General features: G+C 42.6%; 1 protein-coding gene and 1 long non-coding RNA gene across 2 annotated transcripts; both read right to left on the minus strand.

Annotated features, from left to right (window-relative positions):
• Nucleotides 1-263: 263 nt before the first annotated feature.
• LOC147159102 (uncharacterized) lies at nucleotides 264-5,179 on the minus strand. The gene is made up of 6 exons (XR_015090555.1): nucleotides 4,899-5,179; nucleotides 4,274-4,371; nucleotides 2,434-2,473; nucleotides 1,128-1,202; nucleotides 1,034-1,058; nucleotides 264-956 (listed from the first exon to the last, which is right to left on the minus strand). It is a non-coding gene; the product is annotated as an uncharacterized LOC147159102 (long non-coding RNA).
• A 542-nt stretch (nucleotides 5,180-5,721) lies between these two features.
• ube2h (ubiquitin-conjugating enzyme E2H (UBC8 homolog, yeast)) lies at nucleotides 5,722-23,264 on the minus strand. Its single transcript, XM_086060066.1, has 7 exons — nucleotides 22,975-23,264; nucleotides 10,673-10,749; nucleotides 10,315-10,389; nucleotides 10,208-10,247; nucleotides 8,966-9,018; nucleotides 8,037-8,165; nucleotides 5,722-7,940 (listed from the first exon to the last, which is right to left on the minus strand). The coding sequence occupies exons 1-7, from the start codon at nucleotides 23,025-23,027 to the stop codon at nucleotides 7,816-7,818; spliced, it is 552 nt and encodes a 183-aa protein (XP_085916192.1). The 5' UTR covers nucleotides 23,028-23,264; the 3' UTR covers nucleotides 5,722-7,815.
• Nucleotides 23,265-23,609: the final 345 nt, after the last annotated feature.

Genomic DNA, 23,609 nt, shown 5'->3' on the forward strand with positions numbered 1-23,609 from the left:
GCTTTTTAAAGTTTTTTTTTTTTTAAACTTCTCACTCTTTCGATGTGCCGATTATTTGTTTAATGTAAAACGCGTGTGAAACACTTTAGCCCCCCCCCCCATTTTAGGATTACACGATTACGTGGCATTTTGTAGTTTAAAACGCCCCCCTTTATTTGTTTGGTTTGTCCCAACCCCGTAAACTACAGATAACGGCGCCTCGTCGACATTTTTGTCGTTTCAATTTTTTGCTCGGCCCAATTCCACATTTAAAAGCCATTTAGGGACACCTGCTAATGATCATCAATGCAAGCGCTGTGTCAAACATTCTATTCATTTAAAATGAATTATTAAGAGTCATTTTTTTAAGCATTCTCTACTTATGAAACTGTCACCAAAAAAAAAAGCATGTATTAAAGCATACTATTATTTATCTCTATAACATGAATACAAATTATGGAGGAAAACAATTCGACATCAGGAGTCACTAAAATGGCGAACCCCTGATTGAGGAACAAAAAACTACCAAAAAAAAATGGTGTTGCTTTTTTTGCATACCTTGCTTGGATTCATTTAAAAGGAACAAAATATTTGAAGCCTAATATCATTCAAAGGTTGGAACTCAAAGACGTTCATCGGAGGAGGCCTTTGAGAGGAGGCCCGGCAGGCGAGGCCCGGCAGGCCCTTGGAGGAGCCTGCCGGGCCTCCGCGCACAACCTTCAACCGGAAAACGGTACGAAAACACCGCACGCCGCAATATAAACTCTTCCTCCTGCTTACTCTCGTGACGATTAAGCAGACAGCGGCGCCTCCCTCGTCCCCGCGTCAGGATGAGAGAGACAGTTGGGATGAGATGCTGCTGAGGCTTTTCAGGCCCGACGCTGCAGGATCGAATGACGTCCAGATGGCAAGATCAAAATGGAGAGAGATGAAGGAAGCCATACGACCTCCTCTCGCTCGCTCGCTCGCTCGTCCTCCTGCGGAATGGCTCGGATGCGGCGAGGACGCCTCATATATGGAGGAGCTCCTCCCCCCCCCCCCCCCCGCCACTTACCTGCTGCTCTTAATTAGTCGGATACCTGCACAGAGGGAGGCAAGAAGCAGTCAATGTAATATTCAAAAGGTGATGGAAGCGGGGTTTGTGTTACCCGAGCGGCTGAATAGCGACGCTGACATCCTGCCCAGCCGCACGCAGGGAGGCGGACACCCGAGCTTGGGATCACCTGTTGCAGGTGGATGAATATTTAACATGCTTGTGTGGCAAGCAGGTGAGGATCAGACGAGGAGACACGCGAGCTCACATGAAATAATCATGCTAGGCTATCCAATGCGATGACGCGCGCACACGCACGCACGCACGCACGCGCGCACGCCTCGTCAACCAGAAAGATCATTAAACCTTGTACAGAACTGGACTCCGCTAAATCTATTGCACATTATGTGAAATAAAAGCTGCACTTGTACATAAATAAAGGTTTTGGAAGATGACGTGCAACGGAACCGTAAATACTGGATTCAAAACGGTTTAAAATTGGCTGCATGCAAAAGGCTTCATTTCACGTTTGAATGGAATGAAATATAGTTATGATTTGATTCGGTGCAGATTAATATTTGGTTCGATGTGGTACGCTTGAGTCCGGGTTCGGGAGGGTATGATGCAATGACTTTTGTGTTTTTGAACTCGTGGCATTTCCTTCAAAAACATCTCTCCAATAAAATAAAATAAAGATTTGACATATCTTGATATATTTCAAAGTGGAACGATTCGATTTGGTTCAATTTGATGCTCTCATATCTTTTCAATCAAAGCTGATTTTTTTTTTTATTTTTGAATAAAGTATTATTAAAATGTGTCATACTGTCAAACCGTAAATTTCCATCAAACAACATGTTGTGAGCTTCTCTCTTTTCTAAATCCAATAGCCAACAAAGTACATTTGTTACAAATTGAATTTAAAAATGAACCATTTGAAGTTATATTTCAAATGATGTTTAAGACAGAACACAATATTCTGTATTGCGTTATGGACTCATCTATTAGTCACGAGTATCTTTGAGCTGATTGGATTGTGCTGGTAAACTGAGCCCTTTTCAAGCCGCTGAAGTGACTCAGCATTTTTCAAAGCGTCTCATCAGGCAAACAAAGGCCGCTTCAAACTTGACCCTCGATTCGAACCGCGTACAAATGATCCATTAAAAAGCCGGCCATTGATTCCAACCTGCTGCTGCTGCTGCGGCGGCGGCGCCTAAGGGCACGGCTCGCACCTTAAAAGGCCACCGGCGCTACAGCAGTAGCAGCAGCAGCAAAACGAGTCACATGACCACCGGCGTGGCGAGGAGGGCCAATGGGACGGCGCGGTGCGAGGCTTTGCCATCACGTCATGGCTTTTGTCCTGCACTGCGGCGAAAAGGGGCAGCTTTAAATATTTCATTGAGCGTGTCGGGTTGCTGCACCTCTGGAGGTCGGCGCTGCTCCCTCCTCATCCTCGCCGTGCTGAGGAATGGGAAGGCCGGCGGCCATTTAAAAAAAAAAAGAAGAAGAAACAAACACAACATCGTTAGCCTTCAACATACAAAATGGATGTTAAGTTAGAAGGAAGAACTTTAGGTGTGATCGAGATTATTTGAAAACATGAGAATTAGGTGTCATCGGTAGCCCTTTTAGTAATAATAATAAAAAATAAAAAATGGCACTCAAGTGAAAAATGATGCTTTGTGATCGGTCATAATTGTGACTCGTGGAATAATAACATGCTGTCATCTCGCTTCAAAGCTCTCAAAGTGATTTTTATTTTATTAATTTTTTTACAAACCAGGCAAAATGTTGAAGATATGTGAACAGTTCGTTTAGTTTTGTTTGAAAATGACATGCAAATATTTGCTTTTTTTTTTTTTTTACATGTCAATATAATATTTTAGTGCAAATTCAACAGAATTCCACTAATGATGTTCAGTCCAATTGAAGTATCTTCAACAAAGTGGTACATTTGTTTGTAAAAAATAAAAATAACAGAGAGAGAGAGAAAGATTGACATTTGTCCTATGTTTATTTAAACATCCCATATAACCGTTTCTTTAAGAAGGGATGAGGCAGCCATTTTCTTCTCAAGGTGCAAAGAAAAGTCAACTGCCACTGCATACATTTGATCTAAACACTATTTTTTTTTTATATATTCTGTCCATATTTACTGAAAATAATTTGATTACTCAGTAACCTTTTTAGAGTAAAATGATTCTTGTTGATCCCAATTGTGCCCGGTGGGTTGAATTAAAATTGACATTCAAATGACATCATGTAGTTTATTTTTTTCCTTCCTTTGAAAAATGCCGCCCCAGTTGGAGGCATATGACAGCCCAAGACTTGCATAAAATCCTCTTGGAGCCGCATGTTAAAAGTCCACCATTTTGGATTTACTTTCAAGTTTTGCCCCATTTTTGTCGTGTTATCGAGGCCACATTTTATAGATCATTCTGGGCACCAGACTGGAGTGAACGCGTACATTTGACAAAAATGAGAAGCAAAAAAAAGCGGAAATATTAGAAATAATGTACATGCAAGTATAGTTAGAAAAAAATCCTTGAATATAAAATAGAGAATTTAATTCTGAATGAATTGCGTGCTAATACCAACGAGCTAATGTGATTTGAAGCGGCGATGGTTTGAACTGATCAAAATGTGTCTTCGTTTGGGAATTTGAATGTGAACATTTTAAAATGTGATAAATAGTGACATCATTGAGTCGGAGTCAGCTGAGCATTTTGTAGATGGAATGGGTTTGATTTGGGCAAGAAATGTGCAAGGAGGAGATAAAAGACAAAAGAATTTGAGGCTTTAATTGTGGAAAAACTGGGAATTTGGAGAATGCCATAAAGTTCTATGCAATTTAATGTCATGACGAAGATGAACATTTTAAAGTTGAAATGGTTTGAATGGTTGATGCAATGCAGGACATTGAATTTCAAATTGCTACTGCCACTTGTGGCAGAAAGGTGACATTGCACACTCCCTTCTCACCACAACGTTCACATCCAAACCTTAAATACACACAGAGGGCAGGAAATTCGAACCTGAATCCAGTCTGAAAACAATTGGCCAGAGGCTTGCAGAACTCACCGTGAACAGCGAGCGTGTTAGAAGATGTTTGAGACATAAGTAGTCAAATAAAAAGGCTACCGAAAAGATATTTTTGAGCAAATTCTTCCGTCGGGCAGCTTTAAGAATGGCGTTAAACGTAGAGTATGTCTCATAGGAAATGTGGAATTGACGTGAAATTAAGAATTGGGGGAATCTTACCAACCAAGACCTGCAAAATGGGGGACCGGGGCCGGCCGGGCCTTCAGCTCTGCTGCTCCACGCCTGTGGAGCTCCCTTCCGGACAACGTCAGGGCTCCCTAGAGTATCGATAGTTTTAAAAAATGGACTTAAAACCTTTCTTTTAAAAAGACATTTTAATTTATAGGTTTGTTTTATGCCTTTCTGCGACTTTTACCTAGATATTTTTTGTTTTAACATTTTTATTATTGAAGCACTTTGAGATCTCTTGCAGATGTAAAGTGCGTTATAAATCTAATTGATTATCAATATTAAATCGCTAAGATGTCCACGGTAAATATTACAACGAAATTGACAAGTCCCCGCTTACGTCACAAGTCAAAATGGCGGACTTTTAGACTATGTATCGTTGTAATTTGATTTGTGAGTATTATTTCGATTTTAAAATGTGATGAAATGTCCTTGACTACTATAAAAATTCGCATGGTTGGTTTGTATGCTCGCCACACGCAAAATAATTCAACACACCGTTAGACATATCAATTGTATGCATTTCTTATGTTGGCTCTCATTGCATAGTGGAGCTAAATGTAGCACAGGAAAATGACCTCAAAGGTTAGCAGCAGTAATAAGTTATGTAGCCTACCAGAAATGGAGCAGATTGATGCGTGACAGTTTTTTTTTTTTTTTTGTAAAGCCTGGAAAGGATTAAAGTGCCTTATGGCATGACATTTCTATTTCTCCTCCTCCACCCAAAACATTGTCGTCATTAGACGATATTCAGGTGTAGCGGACACTAGGCGCCACCCTGTGGCGATAAATAAAAAATAATAAAAACACGCACAGCAATATTGAGGATGGCGATAAATAAAAAAAAGAACACGCACAGCAATATTGACTACCATCACCACCACTACCAGAAAAAATATCAAGAGACTGTAAATAACTGCAGTTATAATAAAAGGTATGACCAAACCTTAATGTCCAGCATGAAAGTGCCCATGAAGAAGAGGGGGTGGTTGTGTAGAGCGGTGCTGACACCAAGTGGCCAAACCTGGTACTTGAGCATCTTCCTAAAAAAATGTCCCCAAATTCTTAATTTAAATAAACTATCTTGACAATAATCATCCTTTAGTTCAAATGAGCAACAAGGGGGGAAAACTATTATTTACAAATAAACGTACTAACCTGTTTTTAGTCAAGCTTAAAATCAATAGAAGCAAATAAAAATACAATATAGTCAAGCGTGTCGATGAAAGCATACATTTAAATGCACCAAATAGGTGTAAAAATTCAAATTAGATTTTTTTTTTTTCAAGTCAAGGAACTTAAACACACATATAGGTCAAGAATGCAGTTTAAAAAATCGTATCAAGTAAAAACAGCAAACAGAACAATTACAAAAAAATAAAATCAAATCTTTAGTTTAAGTGTGTGGCTATCGGTTTTAATATACAAATAAGTCAGTCTTTTTGTACACATTGAATGTTTTATTAAAAAAAGAAGTTATAACAGTATATTTTTTTACACCACTATTTATGAGGTTATAAGCCTATTCATGGAGAGCATTTGTCCGTATCTTTTTTTGACAAGCATGCCCACTTCACAATGTCAAAAAAATAAAAATATAAAAAAGGGTGAGGTGGGGGGTGAGCGGGGTGCCGTGAAGAAGACCGAGGTTGCACTTTCCGGGTAAATAAAAATAAAACACACTAGGTAGCAAAGAGTACATGCTGTGTGTATGTGGGGGGGCCTTGACATGTCCAAAACGTGTGGCACAAGTAATAACGGGAATGGGAGGTGTGCATGCAAGTGCACAATAGGTAGACACATTGGGGGTACACCGTGCGCCCTGAACGAAACTCGTTGTCATGTTTCAAGGTACACTTTTCAACCAGGGTCACTTAAGACATTTCATTGAGTTGGTTGAATCTTAAAAAGCTTTTGTTTGATAAATAAGAGTCCTCATTAGTTAAGTTAATTCATTTACAAGATGCAAAGGCAGTCGAGTTGACGTTCTCCACATCAACAGCAGGCTGAGTATTCGATCACTTTATTACTCAGCGGGTGCACAATGCTTCTTTTCAATAAAAATAGGAATTCATCATTAAGAGAGCTGTTTGTTTTTTCCCCCTCAGAGGTTACAAATGATTTTTTTTTCTCCCCCAACCCACTTTATTTTTTATTTTTTAGAGGTCCAGCACAATACTGCACAACGGTAAAAAGCAAGAATTTCAATCTAGATTACTTTTAAAACAAAAAACTCTCTTCAAGGGGCGGGGATTACAATTCATGAGGTTCATAGCATTGCTGTTGGGTGGTTAAGATTTAAGAATGAAACTTAAAAAAAAAAAAGAAAAAAGAAGAAAAGAGTGGGAGTAGTAACTTTTTTTGGCAGCTTCCAGAGAAAACGAGAAAGCTGAGAATCTGCATACAATGTTTTGGGTTGTCCTGAGTGGGTGCCGATCCAAACTCAACTTTAAAAAAAAAAAGAAAAAGCCTGGATCCCGCCACACCGAACCTCTTTAAATGTACCGCAGGTGCAACACAGACCAAGGTCGCGGTGCCAGCTTCCCATGTGCCTCTCGTTTCGGATGGACTATGCTAGGAAACATCTGTACAAATGAAGCATCTTATACACATCACACGACAGACGCCAACTAACTAAAAAAGTCAGACTAAAGCCATATGAATGCTTTCTATTTGGAGGACTCGCGACCCACAACTAGCTATGCGTTAGCATCCATCTAAGTGTAGATTGTCCAAAGAGGAAGAGGAGTACCAAATGTGCTTTTTTTTTTTTTTCTCTCTTCATCGCCTTCCTTTTTGTTGTTATTGACGAGGCACAGAGGAGGGGAGTTGAGCTGGGATCCACACTACTGCATTCTCAGAGAGGGGATACATTGCGAGGTCCTCTCCGATCACGTGGACTGCCGTGTTTGGTACTGGAGACACACAAATGTGAGGGGGGGGGGGGGGGGGGGGGACAAAACAAACAGCAAATATCTCGTCTCCTTCCTTCCTGCGTTGGGATAAGCCTGGGGAGAAATTAAAACGGAGCCCATAAATCCAAAGCGTGCTCAAGAGCAGTGACGTCATTCTTGATGACATCGTTTGTTCTGGTAAACCCCCCCCCACCCCCACCCCCACCCCCCCACCCAAAAAAAAGCGAGCAACTGCTGAGCCGACGTCCACAAGTGGGATCGCATCCATTCGTGAGCATCGCGACATAGCCTGTGCGTGATTGTGCGTCTCTTGTTCAAATACTGTCTTTGCCTGCAGTGGGCAACCCCTTTGACACACACACACACACACACACACACACACGAGAGAGAGAGAGAGAGAAAAAAAATTGTAGTATGAGGAAGAAATGCCGGGGGGGGGGGGGGAGGCGGCGGCTAGATATTCATAAAAATCCTTGTTTAGTAGTAATAATAATAAGAATAAAAATCATGGTGTTTAAATATGAATATTATAAGTCTGCTTTGTCATGGGTTAGGAAATCAAATATAGTCTCTGTGGGGGGGGGGGGGGGGTGTGCAGGAGGAGGAGGACGTCCACCACTACAACTCCATGTCCTGGGCCTCGTCCTCGGAGAAGTCGGACATGGAGCTTTCGGATGAAGAGTCGCCCGCCCCCTCCTCTTGCTCCTTTAATGCCTCCTCGGTTGCATATTTCTGGATGTACTCTGCACAAATACACACATAGCAACGAGTCATGTAACATCACTGGAAGACACGCTGATATTCAACAGCAACCCCCCCCCCTCCCCTCTTCAGCAAACCTTTGATTTTCTGCTTGTACTCCTCTGGCCTGTGCAGATACATGGCGGCCGCGTCTCCATTCAAGGGGTCGATGGGGTTGGGGTAGGCCAGCAGCTGGGGCAGGAACGACTCAAAGATGTTGGTCAGATCTAGCAAGCGCGGGGAACAAACGCCAGTCAGCATGGGGGGGGGAGGAGTTGAATTTGATGCTCAATTCCAAGCGTACAGGAGGAGTTAACCCGTGAGTAAGACTAACTTCCACCAAGTAGAATTCTTCCCTCTTTGAAGGCCCCGGAGAAAATTTGCTGTTTGTTGTTTCCTGCTCGTCATTATTATTCACTATGCGTTCAAATGGCGCGCTCTATGTACGTTAGCATTAGGGGTGAGAAAAATGAAGCACACGCCACTGTATTTCCTTTCAAATGTGGCGGATGCGAACCAATTGGTCATGACTTCCACGAGTTTGATGTCACGCATGACGGTGGCACGATTGAGTTTGTTAGATGTAATCATGTTCATTGCTAGTCATCACGACTGCAATGCTAACACTGCTAAGCTAATATTAAAATGATAGGGGGGCCTTTTCAATTTGCGAGCTCCTGCAGTTCTGCTTTCATCGGCTAGGTGTCACCACTGAGGCCCTTCGAGCGTTTCATGGAAAAACAAGCGCTTCTCCAGCGAAGCCTTTTGTGTGACGCGGTCCTGCAACAGCTGCACAACTTCCGCAATTATTTCAACAAAGATGGCCGCTGGCATAGGAGGTGCAGGGCCTCGTAGTTGACCGCCACTACATCATCTCTGTCACAAAAGGGCTCTGACATTTCTTGGAGCCGGTGGCAGCTTATTAGTATTCACCTCTCCTCTTGATATTAAGATGAATGCAACTCAGCAACACACACACACACACGCGCGCGCGCACACGCACACACAAACCCATGTACGCGCTCACCATAAAGGGCTGTCCACGTCTGGTTGATGACATCTAAACACACCGTTCCTGACCTGGATTAGAAGAGCGGAAGGCATGTTGTTAGAAAGCATGTTCTTTTTGACACACAGTGGATACAAACATGCTAAACAACACTCCTTCTTCCCACGCGTTAAACTGTGGTCGATAAACAGTGCAACTCAATTGTCGTAAAAACAAATAACTGAAACTGAGGTTGCACAAGTGCGCGCACCGAACTGCGATGCGGCCGTGTTCAGAACGAACCATCAAATGTTAAATAAAGTCAACACGTACCCGTTTCAAGTGCCTCTGAATAACCCCAAATAGATTTCTGCTGTTCTCGTAGACTTTGGTTGACATTTATTTGCTTCCAAGCAGGAGCCTGAATGAATGTTGTTTGCTAACGGCACATTTTTTGGGGTGATTTTTGGCAAATGCTTGAGTTCGTGCACACTACAGTATACGCTGCAATCCATCTGGCTTCTTACGGTAAATAGAAGGACCGGAAATTGAGATCATGGTTACGTATTTCCATTTTGTGTGTGAAAAAGAACTACGTCAGTCCCTCCAAAACAGGGCAGTTATTTTCACACAGAAAACAAAACTAAAATCAGCACCTCAAAGCTGAGGTACTTAACGATACAAAAGTTATCTGGATGCTGTTGCTCTGTTTCACATACTTTGTTTTGGTTTTTTTGTCATCGTGTCACTCTAAATGAGTGAAGCAGAAAAAGGTGAAACACTATGAAATTAAAAGTTCAACTGAAAACAGGTTTTTTAAAGGTTATGTTTTTTTTGTACTGGCTGGTACTTAATACATTGTATTTTATAAATTGACATTAAAGCAGAGCTTTTTCTTAAAAAAAATCACTTAAGCTTTACTTCTAGAAAACAAAATAAAGTTTGCTGCTATCCACAATGTGAATTTAAGAAACAAAAATGATTGATACAAGAAAAAAAAACAAATTCCTCCTTCATTGTGGTCCTATTTTTGTTTAATAAAAACGTTTGCTTCAGTTGCTTAGGATTAACCTGGAGGAAAAAAAGCTCCTCAAAGCTAGAAAGTTACTCGTCAAATGAAGCCATTGATTGGCAAAAATAATATTTTGTGTCTTGCACCTGCCACCGTGGAGCACAACGTCCTTCCGAGGATCTGGCCTACGCAACGCTGGATTAAGGAGGCCCAGAAAAACAACACAAGTTTTGCAATTGTGGTGATTGGCGGTTGTAACGTGTACTTACGCTTCGTCGATGTTGGGATGAAAAATCTTGTTCATGAATCCTGGAAAAGTTAACCAAAGAGATGAGCTTTTTGAAACGATACGAAATTGTCACATTACGCTCTTTACCTATTGACGGCGACTTGAAGGGGTATTTGTCTGGCAGATCCACTCGCACCTTCCACACGCCGCCCTCGTACGGCGCTGAAATTGGGTAGGAGAGACATCCATTGTGAGAGAACGTTTCTTAAATGTGCCGTTATAAGGGAAGAAAAAAAAAAGATTTCCTGGACTTTTCTACTTCGGCAGGGGGTTCAATATCAACTGAAAGAAAACTATTTGCATTCCAATTGGCCGAATTCTTGAGTTGGAAGCATATCAGGTGTCAGGGAAAGCTCCTTTTTATCTTTATAATCACAGAGGCCTCCTTCTTTTAGGAGGACGCATGAATTAGCAAACAACAAAAGCATATTAAAGACATACTTACTCCCCTGTGGTCCGAAAAACTTCACTACAAACTCGTTGAGTCCGCTGAGGATGGTGACTTCATGTTTGCTTTCGATGCTGATAGGCTGTCAAGGACTACACTTCGCAATCAATAGCTATTGCAGCGTGATCAACAATCAATAATTGTCTATTTTAATGACTTAATATTGACCAGGCGAGGCCAGAAAGACCCTTGAGCCACGCACACGCACACGCACACGCACACACACGCAGTAGCAGCTGGCTTGTCAGTTGTGGCGGAGTGCGTATCCCATTAGCTTTAAGCGCTGACCCCACCTCTTCCCCCTCCCAAAGGGTCAAATCAAACTGAGGGGTTATTTTAAGCTCTGGCGAAAAGCAAGCGGAATCCCTGACCTGAGCCAGCCAACGTGTCGCCGCTTGGTCCGGGACGAGACACCAGGCTGCGACTTTCGAAGAGATAGTTCGTGTGGTATCATTTTGCCAATTGTGAAACCACTGGCGAAGTTGGCGGATGGGACGGACCTGCGAGGGGAAGCTGTGAGGCGAGGGGTTTGGTTTACGCGGTCAGTGGGATTTGGCAAACATGTCACGTTAGTGGCCGTAGAAAATCAGCGGTGATGGAATTTTGAAGTCAACCTTAGCACTTAACGGCGGTGCACATTGTGGACAAAAGCCCTCTTTTTAAATGAGCTGTGAAAGCGGCCATTTTCTGCCTTTGTGCTCATCTCATTGTTCTGCACAAAAAGGTGCAATGCTGGCACCAGGTGTGAGGATTTATGCAGAGTTGTGGCAGATTTGCCAGATTCGGTATAAAACAGGTGTCTCCAACAATCTTTTTTTTCTACCGCAAGCTACTTTTAGAAAAGCAAAACAGCAGCGAGATACTCCTGTTACACAACATCTATGATACAGCAACGTTTTTTGTTATTGTCTTTACGTCAAACACAACAACAAATCAACAGTGGTCATAAAATGCATGTGTTGGCATATATATATATATATATATATATATATATATATATATATATATATATATATATATATATATATATATATATATATATATATATATATATATATATATATATATATATATATATATATATATATATATATATATATATATATATATATATATATATATATATATATATATATATATATATATATATATATATATATATATATATATATATATATATATATATATATATATATATATATATATATATATATATAAATAAAACAATATACCAAAATTATGCTGAATATGCATGCGCAACATCTGAAAACCGTTGCCTATTAGATAAAAGCTCGTTCCTGGTTGGCTGCTTCCTCGAGCCAGGAGGCAAGCAAACTGGTGCAACGGATCACAAAAATCCCGGCTCGGATCACGGATTTGAGTCATGGATCGGATCGTTTTTCGGATCAGCAAAAAGAAAAAATCGTATATAGTACTTTGTCTTCATTTATTTTGTAAAAATAAAAATACATAAAAAAAACAATAAATGAACTCAAAATGATACAAGTAGGAATACAGTCATTTCTGGACTACAAGGCGCACCTGACTATAAGCCGCGCTAGCTAAATTTGGGGAATACTCAAGTTTGTTACACATATAAACTGCACCCGAGTGTAAGCCGCAGGTGTTTTTAATGTTACCGCTACTTTCTTTTCCATAATGAGGGCGCAAATTGTCTCATTCTTGTTCTGTGTCTTCTACTGTATTTGGGCTCACTTGGTTTGTTTTGCCCTTTTCAACAAAAAAAAAAACATTATTTTGAAGACCTTTATATCCCAAAATAGCATTTTTCCTTAAATTCGCACGAAATTAATGCCACTTTTCTATTCTTCTAATTCCTGATCATACACGGCCACAAGAAGGCGCAAGTACCGATACCAAGGCTGGTATCGGCACCGATACTGATACCTGGTAGGAACCTATAATGACGAGTTACGCAATAAAATGCACCCCCCACTCCCTTACCTTAGATTAGAATATATAAATCATAATCTGCGTCATGCACCGGGTGTCATCATCTTTTCACCCACGCACGCACACACGCTGACCTAAACAGAACCAATCCCTCATATTAATTTACGTGCTTTACTTTACTTAAAAAAAAGCCTGACAAACTACTCTCTCTCCCACAAATAAACATTTATCCCTCGCCGACCAGTTTGACTTTTCAAAGAGGTTCAAGAGGATAAATATGCTGCAAATACTCTTTATGCTTGTGGTGTAGACATGTCTTTATTTTCATCCCTTAAAAATATCCCATCCTGACCAACATATTTCCAAGTATAGAACACAAACATGGAAGGCGGGCACTGTGTCAAAAGGCAAATTACATTTTTTGAAAACCACCTCCCAGCATCTAGCATATTTGTTTGAAAATGAGGAACACACAAATTGCATCATTGTCTCAATAACAATGACACAGCATAGTTCACACAACATCCCACCGTAAATATTTATTGCATCAAATCGAATTAAATCATCTTATAAAAGTCAGTTATAAAACAGCATTCATTACTGTGACCACCAACTGATACGGAACAGAAGCCATAAGCAAGCTTCACTGCAGTAAATGAAAGGTTGGTGGGTAACATAAAAGACCGCTTGATGTCCCTCGAGCGATTTAAGAACACGTCACATGATGGCCGAAAGCTCAACTCAACTACCGCATGTAAACGCATTGCTCATTATGTGCCGCCAGATGAGCGTATGCGAACGCACTATGATGAAGCTAACAGACCGCAGTCCTCCAAACGCAACATTAGAAAAAGCAAGAGTAGAATAAGGTCAGCCGACACAGCAGCAGGCTGCGAACATGCGGGAATGAAGAGAAGGTGAAAGAGCGATGGCAAAAGGTAGTGAGAGAAACGACTTCCTTTGAAGGATCAATGACATCATCGCTTCGTTACGCGGCCTATGGATGACAAGTCAAACACAGAGTTTCCACTGCAGCGCAACTATAGGTCCGTTTTAGAGATTATCCTGCAAATCGTTACAGAACACGAGTGGGCTCGGATGAAAGCCTTGTCGATCACAAAAATAAATTAAGACACTGTAGTGAAACTATTTCAGATATTCCTGTTTCTGATATTGTTCTACGACAGTGTCTGAATTTGTGAGGCCATGACACGAGTGATATTTTTAGAAACAACAAATTGAACCCCGACAGCAAGCTCAAACAAAAGCAGTGGTAACCAAGCAATGGGGATGTCTATGTTTCCATTCTACCACTTTTTGCAGCTCTCAAGTTCAACCACTAACCGAAAATGTCTTTTAGCTGACACAAACGTTGGGTTTAAGAATACTAAAATGTCTAAAGAGTTAACTGCCCGAGTGTGTTGCAGAGGTGAAGACAGCCACAGTTTGTGAGTTAAGGGCGACAACGTACAATCACAAGGCCTTGCAGATGAAAGGCAGGAAGTATTGCAGCCGTCCACCGGTATATGAGAGCTTCCTCTTCCAAAAAAAAGACAGCAGCGACATGTCTACTGGAAGGGAAAGCGTAAGATATCGCCCTATATGCAAACAAGCTACAAACACCAAGATGCAACTTTGTAAGAAAAACAAAGGTATCAATGTTAGCTCATTTAGCATGCGAGCCTACCACCACTAGTTAGCACGTATCGCAATGCCCCACAAGTGGTCAAGAATCGACACAGCACAGAACAAAACTGAAGCAACTGACGGCCAGGCTTTTTACATGCATTCTAGCTAACAATTAGCCAGTTAACAGCCCGCTGCTAACCTGAGCTACGGACTTATACACGAGTGGTCTGTCCGTAGGACCCTCACGGCTAAATCCAGGGGGTAGCTAACTTGCGTTGTCACTTTTGTTTTGTTTTTTTCGCTGAAAACACTTAGTGCGGGTTTTCTGCTAGGATCCCTGTACGGACTGCCTCGCAAAGACCGAACTTCACTGTTTGCATCGACCATTCAGAGACTATTATCTCAGTATCATGAATTGTGACTCACAGAGGTTAAGTTTACATTTCGCAGCAATTTTTTTTCCTGATGGACTTTACTTTCACTTGATTATTGATGGCTCTGACAACATGATGCAGACGAATCTATGAGTAATTCCCGGAGCTACCTTGTAAGAGAAAATTAGAAGTCTTTTTCTTAGCAATGAAATGCAAACGTGTCTCCCAGACTTAGCGATACAACCGTTATGTCACACACGGTGGCATTTCTGTCGTAGAGGCTGAAAATAATGTGAAAACGCCGCAGAGAAATCAATGTATTCAAGTTAGGCGGCCTTAGTGAGTGGCAAGGTAAGATGGCCGCCGGTGGCTTCACTTCTCCCAACGGCGAGTATGACAGTCCATTCATATGTAAGTCGGTGACTGAGCTCATGACAGCCAACTCCTCACTCATTTGCTGACGCACATGGCACTCACCAGCCAGGCCCCGCCTTTCAAAGCCACACACACTTATTTATAGTCACAGATATTATCGTACGTAACGTGGGGATCGTGACCCAAGTGGACGACAATGCCTGTACTTGACATGGAAAATTTGGTATTTAATCAACAAAATCCAATTTTAGTTTTATTACCCATATAGTCATCATTGAAGTTGAACTGAAGCCACAGTTCATGCAAATATAACGAGAGCGTTCCGTCACCTTTCAGGCAAAACATGGACTCTATGCTCATCGGTCCCCCAAAGAGAATTCAATTTGCTCACATGCAAACGCATGCAACGCATCTTTGGAATGCTGCACAGAGCGAGCGAAACAGACGACTGCGCCGTTGAGTTGCCCCTTCACTCTGCGTTTTGAAAAGCGGTTGGACTGGCAAAGAATGGAGTTCGGGCAGACGCCGGGGAAGTTGGACCTAATCCGCCTTCCAAAACGCCACCTGATTATTAGCTTACTTTTACAATTTGCCTCTTGATGTTTACAGTCCAACTCGAGTCTGTGACTGCACTACTTGGAAGCGATACTTGGTTTACTAAGAACTGTTCTGCTTGGTGTAATGGGTGGGGGGGGGGGGGTCTCAACTATCAAACCCAAGACCATCTGCTAAACCAGCTAAGCTGGAGGGTCTGCTTGAAGGACACTGTGATATCCGCTGCAGTGTTGGAAACAACCTGTTGTGTTTAGCAGCACGCTTATTCAGACTCGCAAATGGGATTTGGACCGGTTTGCGCAACAGCCGATGTCCACGTCGTTTTGTCACTGTTGCTGCGTGTGCCGTCTGCTCTCAGCTTGCCCGGGCAGCCGTTGATAAGTCAGCAGAGGAAAGGCAAGTGGGCCAAGTCAGGCCCCCAGCTGTTCTCACTTTTCCTCCTGACCAAACTTTGCATTAAAGCTTGCTACACCTGCAAACAACTGAACCCATTATTCCCCTCAGAAGTTCACAGAAACCAAGTATCATAAACTTGAAGTCGAATTACTGTTCTTTACGTCGTGCTTACTACTGCCGGCAACATAGTTGCATGCTATTGCAGAAGCAGCACGACCGATGTTCCCTCAAAGCTGTGCACGTGAGCATTTTGCGCAGTGCTCTCAGCACACAACAAATGTATGCAGTAAATGTATTTATTCCAACTTGAGCTGTATTTACATTTTTTTTTTGTATTTTCAAATTCCCGTTAATTGGCACGTGAGTGACAGTGAAACAAAAAACATTTGAGTATGAATTCAATTATAACCAACACATTTACATAAATGTACATACAATTTTAAATAATAAAAGTAGTATTATTAGTATTTTCCTATAGTGCATATAAAAAAAAAAATTCTACAATTAGCTTGATTCGGGTACGAGCAAATACTGATTTATGTGTGTACTGTAGACTCTCAATTTGTTATTATTGTGATTAAAACTGTACTCAACTTTACAGAACTAATAATAATAATAATCTCGGCCCACTGTGAATATTTTTTGTTTCTTCATTTCCCTCCTTATTTCTGAACCCTAAAACAGGCAGTGCACGGCTTGTTTCTGACTAGAACCTCATCCTGGCCAGTGGCCACAAACCCATTACTGTAAAAAAAATGTTGGTTAAAATAAAAACAAAGATGTAGCAACTTCCACTTATATTTCAAAGTACATTTCAATGCATCTATCATTGAGTACATGTCACAAGACGTATTTAGCTAAGAAGAGTTACAAACATATTGTTCCTTCTATCATGTTGAGCAAACATCTCATTTTTTGACAGGGTGGTTACGACTGTGACGGTGTGTTCCATTGAAAATTGGAATTTAGAGCTCTAATGACTGTAACGACAGAGTCGCGCGCTCCCAACGCATCCCAGCCTGATAAATGTACAACAAAAAGATCTAACTATAATGTTTACATGATTAGAAGAAAGCATATTTGTGGCTTGTAAGATTGGTCTGCTTGAAGTTGGAGATCCGACTTGAGGACGAAGGCTGATTACGTTTCTGACACAGAGAAAGTGTCGACAGTTTTTGTGCAACTTCAATGCATCGGTACCCGTCACAATGGAGAGGAACGATGAGTGCTCTGTTTACCGGAGATTTTTGCAGCCTAAGCAGCGTCGGCATTGCCCACATTTTCCGCACCGCGCACCTACAAGAATTTGTAAGCTATGCGGATGGCGCACGTGCAAAAACATGGCGGACGAGCAGATTCAAATTGTGTCTTTTCTACTCCCCGATTCTTTGTTTTCACTTGCAAACACTTTGAAGGTGGAGGGTTCGGAATCTACTGATGGTGGTCCCTATGAAAGCGAGGGGAGCGCGTTTCCCCCACCTCCTTTTCTCCAGTGCCAATTTTTCAAAATGTCATTCTTACTGATGAAATATGCGTGTTGCGCTTGGTACAACTTTTCGCTGTCAAGACAAGTAACGTGAAAAATGCATAACTTCAAGTTAGGCGCGTTTAGCGAGTGGCAACGTGAGATGGCCGCTGGTAGCTTCATTCAGTACTCGCTACAGAGGCACGACATTGCGACTCCATTCATATATACGTACGTGGATGTTACGCAACATGGTTCAAGAACCGCTGAGGGAGTTTCTGTGAATGCTCAGACACTTGGAAAATTAGAGGGAACACTGAGCACTACTATGTGTTTTAGTGACAGTCCTCTTATGCTTCCAGCTCTGACAAAATAAACCAATTTGATATCAGCATGTGTGGTCCATGAAAAAGAACCTCGCAGTGGTTTTTACATATCAATAGCGAAGCGCGATATAGCCCCAAGGGCCCAACGCTGTTTTGCAGCAGTTAAAAGCGGCACTTTCTGCATGCAGAACGGCCATTTTTGCTTTTAAGGGGAAAGAATCCCCCGCCAACTGCACTTTTGAACAAAACTACTTCCAGCTTAATGCTTCCTTCACGGAAAGCCCAAGCTATTTTAATAGCATTAGCATGCAAATTCAGTCTCTATTAGAACAGGCCTGGCTGATCCCTCCTTGTATGTGAGATGCAGCAGCACAGCTACTTCACGGGCTCCCGTCTTTGTCTTGTCGGGTGAGAAATGAAAGCCCGCCCACTGCAATCAAACATGATTTGATTCCCTATGCTGCCGCTCCTCTCGAACCTTCGGCAAATGAGCAGTCTATTTACGGCCAAAGGGAGCACGGTCTGTCAAGCTAAAAACAAACAAACAAACAATAGCACGGTTAATTATTGCAGCTTAGGAGAACTTCCAGTTTGGATCTGAGGCAACTGTCTAATGAGCTCACAGACAGACGCCATGTTGACACGGCCTAAAGCACAAGCTGCAGTTTCAACACAGACATGCTAATGAAAGGTGCTGACAAGCCTAAATCTGAGAAAGACACCGCTGATTTTATCCACAATGGCGATAAGGAAGTTAAAGGTTGATGAGGTTATTTAACACACGATGCACAAACGCCGACTTCACAATCGTGCCACAACAGGGCCGGCATGTCAAATTAACAATCCAGCCTGCTTAATCATCGTTTATCAATAGAACTGAAGGAGCCGTGCTTGTGCGCGATGACAGTGGCAGGCGAAAGAAAGAAGAAGAAGAAAAAAAAAGTTCAGCGAACAAAGAAAGGAACTTCAGTCCATCTGTTTTTCTAAGAAAACTCAGCAATGCATACAACCAACATCACTGTTCGCGTTGTGGGATTAACTGGAAGGTGCTCAAACCTCCTCCCGCCTCCAAATGCCTTGCTTGTTTGACCAGCAGGACGGAACTGTCAATCCTGGCCCACCACACCGAGAAATAGTTGCCGACGCTTCGCCGCACATTAAAGGAACACACCATTTATTAAAAACTAACCAGCTATTCTGTGAAACGGTTCATTTCACCTCTTCCCTGAAAAATCGTCAACTTGTGTTGAGCGATTATGATTCCATACTACTTATTATGAAAATGTTTGCATTAAGTACAGTAGCGGCCATTTTTGGGCAGTCACGTGATCATCATGACCTATCGCATGGAATAACATGGCTGCCACTGGCGACAATGAGACTCATGAGGAATTGTTGCGTCGAGGACGCATTCAGGCGGCCCATAGTGAGGAGAAGTTAGTGACCATCTGCAAGTTGCTTATTACAAGGGGTTCAAGTTCCCAGCCAAGTCACCATTTACACTGGTCACCCTGGAAATGTCAATTGTGGACGGTGCCTAACCTGGACGGTAAACATCCGGCTGACTTTTACTCGCTCGGCCAGCTACAAAACGTTGGGCTCCGCCCACATTAGGAGAGCCCCCCCCCCCCCCCCCCCCCCCCCACGGAAGGACTCGAAACCTGACGTGCTGAGAATGACTCCAATCGGAATTGGCACAATATTTGGCGAGAGAAGGCGGCGTTTTTCTTGTCCATTACGTCAGCAAACCCCCATTTAAATGAACAAAGGCGGCTGTCGTTTACGTACCGGATACATCATCGCGATCACGTGACCTGGATAATGGCGGTGCCCACGGTATGTTCTTATTTTTCCCAGGGAATATGATGCCAGAGGTATTTGCACTTTTAATCTTTGTTTGTACGCAATGCCTATTCGAATACTGGGAAATTATTTTGTAAGTAGTGTGTTATTTTAAACACAAAAGCAATGCAACGAAAAACCTGCAACTCTGCATTGTTGACAATCATCAATGAAACAATGATCAATCAAACCACTCGATGACTGCCACCGTGCAGTTGAGAAACAAATTCTAACCAGATGCACGCGAAATTATAAACTTAACGCTCGGTGAATTCTGCTTCACGACGATAGGAAGAGCCGACAACAAAGGATCTAAAAGAGACGTCTGCTATGAACGCGTGGCCGTCACAACCAGTTATACGGTTACTCTTCTGACACCTCCCGCTTAAAACCTAAAAAGTCAAGACGGGTCGCGAAGCCCTGCTTTCATGGTCTGGTCTCATATTGACAATCAAGATCACGTGAGCAGGCGGAAGTTTGCCACCCACTGATGCCACACGTTCATCATGCTCCTGTTAAGTCCCTCAGTCGGTCAATCTGAAAGCACCTGTTCCCTCCCGTTCTTCTCCAGTGCAGCTTCGGCGCCTGTGGCTTGGACTTAGCCGGTGACAGGAGGCCGAGGTCGCAAAAAACACAACAAAAGGACTCGGGCTGGCTGATGCTATAGCCGGATGTCGTGTTTCAGGAGCTCAACAATGGGGGCTGAACGACCAAGTACAGAGTGGATAAAGCACCGATTTGGCATTCAGCCTCAGGAGGGAGGTGGGCAAGAGAGATGTGCGGAGGGGGGCATTTAAATAAACAAAAAAAATGGTGAACCCGACCCCTGACTGAGAATAAATCTCAGACGCTTGTGAGCAAAACGCTGCATCGACACTTAACGTCAAGGATAAAAGAAGCACTTGGGCCTGGTCGCTCTCACCTGCGGGGACACAAAAATAACTAACAAAAGAACCCAAACGCATCACGATGGAGACCGGGGGGGGGAGTGCTGAGGCACGAACCTCAACTCCCCACCATGCTGAATATAAATGACGAGTCGCCATGCTTCACAGAACTGCTAGACAATCATTTTCAAGACCTTCCAGCAGTGACTGAAAGGTGCCAGAATACGATGTCTACGCAGCCGCTGTAAGGTCATGGATTCGAACAGGGAACTAACAGATGTTATTTTCTGAGAACGGCCCAGAAAAGTGCAGACCAAACAAGTAATCTGGCCTATGATGGTTGTCAGTATTTTACACAAATGTAACAAACTTTTACAGCACATTTCTAGGAACATTAGCGTTGTATGAAGTGCAGTAAAAGTGTTTCTGTTGCGCGCCATTCTCCACCGCCAAATGCCACCATCCAGACGCCACAAGAGCTCGCATTCACCATAGGCTTAAGTCCTTTGTGGTCAACCTGTGCTCAAATTCCCGTGGCATGCTGCTAGAAAGTGTGTGTACAGCGAGCAGGCGGTGAATAAGTGCAAATAATAGCAAGGCAAACATACAAAGTGAGCGACCTCTACCCCATATGAGGAGAATGTAAGGACGGGAGGTTAGAGTTAAAAAAATTTATAAAAAAATAGTCAAGAAAGATCCTGTCACTAATTGTTAACTAGTCGGTACAAGGGACTAAACGCCAGACTATTGAATAGAGAACAATTCGATTCAATGTCGCAAAGGAAATGCATACAAGAGTAGACCATGATTACCATCTAATTAAAATAATACCAAAATGTCATGTGACTAGAATGCCAGTCAACAATCTCAGCACTTAAATCTGGCCAAACAACACGCTGGGGTCACTCTGACTTTCATTTTCAGGTATTCCCTCACGGTCCTCGTTCTGGATTCCCCAGCTCTCCGGTCGGTGGCCACCACGGCAAATTAAAAGCACGGTATGACTTTCTGGTTTTGGTTACGGCAGTAAAGGGGGTGACGCAAGGACAAGATGGCACGGTCAGCAAATGAGTCCTGCATATGCTAAAAGTGAGCAGGTGGCGGTGAAAACCTGTTCCCCACCCGCAGCCCCCCACCCCAGATCAGGGGGCAGTGGGGGTGCACTGTTCAGTGTTGAACATTGCCAGTAGGGTTAAACAAATGTGCATTGATATACAACAACAACAACAAAAATGACCTTTGCTTGATTAAATGCAGACAGTTCCAGGACAAGTTCCCCTTATTAGGAGCAACCCAGTGGGAAGGCACACATCTGACTAAGCTTTACAGCCATCCCATCAGCTGTTCTAAGCACCTCCCTCGTGTGCTTTCTGTCTAGTAACAGCCCACCCAATGATTAGGCTCCACTGTGCTGGGACAAAAACAAAAAAAAAAAAACTACTGTGCTTCCAGAACAACATACAGACTGGTGTGATATTCTCGTGTGTTAAAAAACAAAACCAACCAAAAAAACTAAACAGCTCCATTTGTCAGCACACGTTTAAAAGACAAAAACGCGAACAAACACCGACACGAGTCAACAAGCAAGATGTGTGAAAAGTTGGCCTCGCGACACCTGCAGTGCACCTTCACCTGTCTGCCACGGGTCACCTCCTATTTTTTAACGAATATTTCAATAAATGGCGATAAGCAAAAGACACACGTATGCTTGCGTTGCGTTTGTCAGGCGGCCCCTACAAGTACAGTACGGTGAGCCTCGGGAGATCAGGTAGCCATTTTGATGTTGAAAACCCAACCAACAAGACTTGTCGCTAGCTCGCTAAGCTAACACACAAGCTACGAGCTAGCGTTTCAAGTGACAGCTGCGCCAGTGCTCTTCCAAAACGACCCATTTTCGAACACATTCTGATAGATCTGCTCTGATCGCACAACAGGCTGCGCTTTAGCGAAGAAGTGTTGGAACAAAAGACTAAACAGGCAGCGTTCTCGGCTGACGTCCGCTGTGCATTATGTAAACAAGCTAGTGTGCCAACGTGTAAAAGGAGGCGAAAATTGACACAAATCCTCTTGACAGCAGGAAGGGCAAAGCCTTAACAGTTCTGTTGTTTTATTAACGCCGTGTTACATTCAATGTGGCCCCCACAAGATGAAAGACATTCCTGTAAAGGGCTGAGCAACGCTAGCATCTGCTCGAGCTCCTGCAGTTATTTTTGAACACAAGACGAGCGAGCTAAACAATAAACGTCAACGTTACGATAGTTTAGTGTAACAAAACGACAGAGTGGAGTAGTGGACGTTGTTAGCTCGTTAAATAGAAACATCAACTAAATGGTACACAGGTTAGGAATAGCCCAAGCTTTGATAACAAAATGTTGTTTACACAAACACGAGTCGGTGACAATGGAGGATCTATGTGTAAGACATCAGGACAAACGTCAATAGAACGTTAGCTCGTATCATAACTCCACACACAAAAGGGCAAAAGTGCCCCAAGAGGAAATGAGGCTTGTGTTGCTAAAAAAAAAAAAAAGGATACAGTTTCACCACGTCGGTGTCCATTCGCCTTTTGCCCGGACTTGGAGACGACATTTTTGCGATTTCCACCGCAGAACACGAGCAGGTTCCCGGAAAGCTAGCCCTCGACACGCTAGAGAGACTAGCAAACGGCACTATCCGAAAGCTAACATTGGCTTGGGGAATTGTTGGCCGTAAACACTTCTTCACGGTTTGAGCGTATCCGTCCTACTCAGAGGCCGAACTAACGTTCGACAGACTACTGGCGTTCACTGCCTCTCAGCGCTCTGGCCATGGTTCTGACAAGCTGGGATCCCTCCGCGCATACGTCATATATGCGCGACTCAACGTCACCGTCGACGGACATATTTGTAGTTTTTAATGCAGAGCACACAAGACAACGTGATACAGCCAGATGAAACGAGTTTCTTTGTTGCAACCTGCCAAAAGACTGTCAGGAATGTCTGACTCATCATAAATTCTATTCAATTACTCTTTTAGGTGAAATAGAAAGCTTTGAAAATAGCAATAGTTACATATAAACAACGCATTAAAAAAATCACTTATTTCTACTGTGATTAATATAAATTTTCTGAACAGATAGTGGGTCGTAAACACAGCCTCTAAATTCCAATTAATCAATACAACATATGACAT

This window comes from Leptonotus elevatus, chromosome 17 (genome assembly GCF_054856555.1).
Source record: "Leptonotus elevatus isolate MCC_2025b chromosome 17, RoL_Lele_1.0, whole genome shotgun sequence".
Taxonomy (NCBI): Eukaryota; Metazoa; Chordata; class Actinopteri; order Syngnathiformes; family Syngnathidae; genus Leptonotus; species Leptonotus elevatus.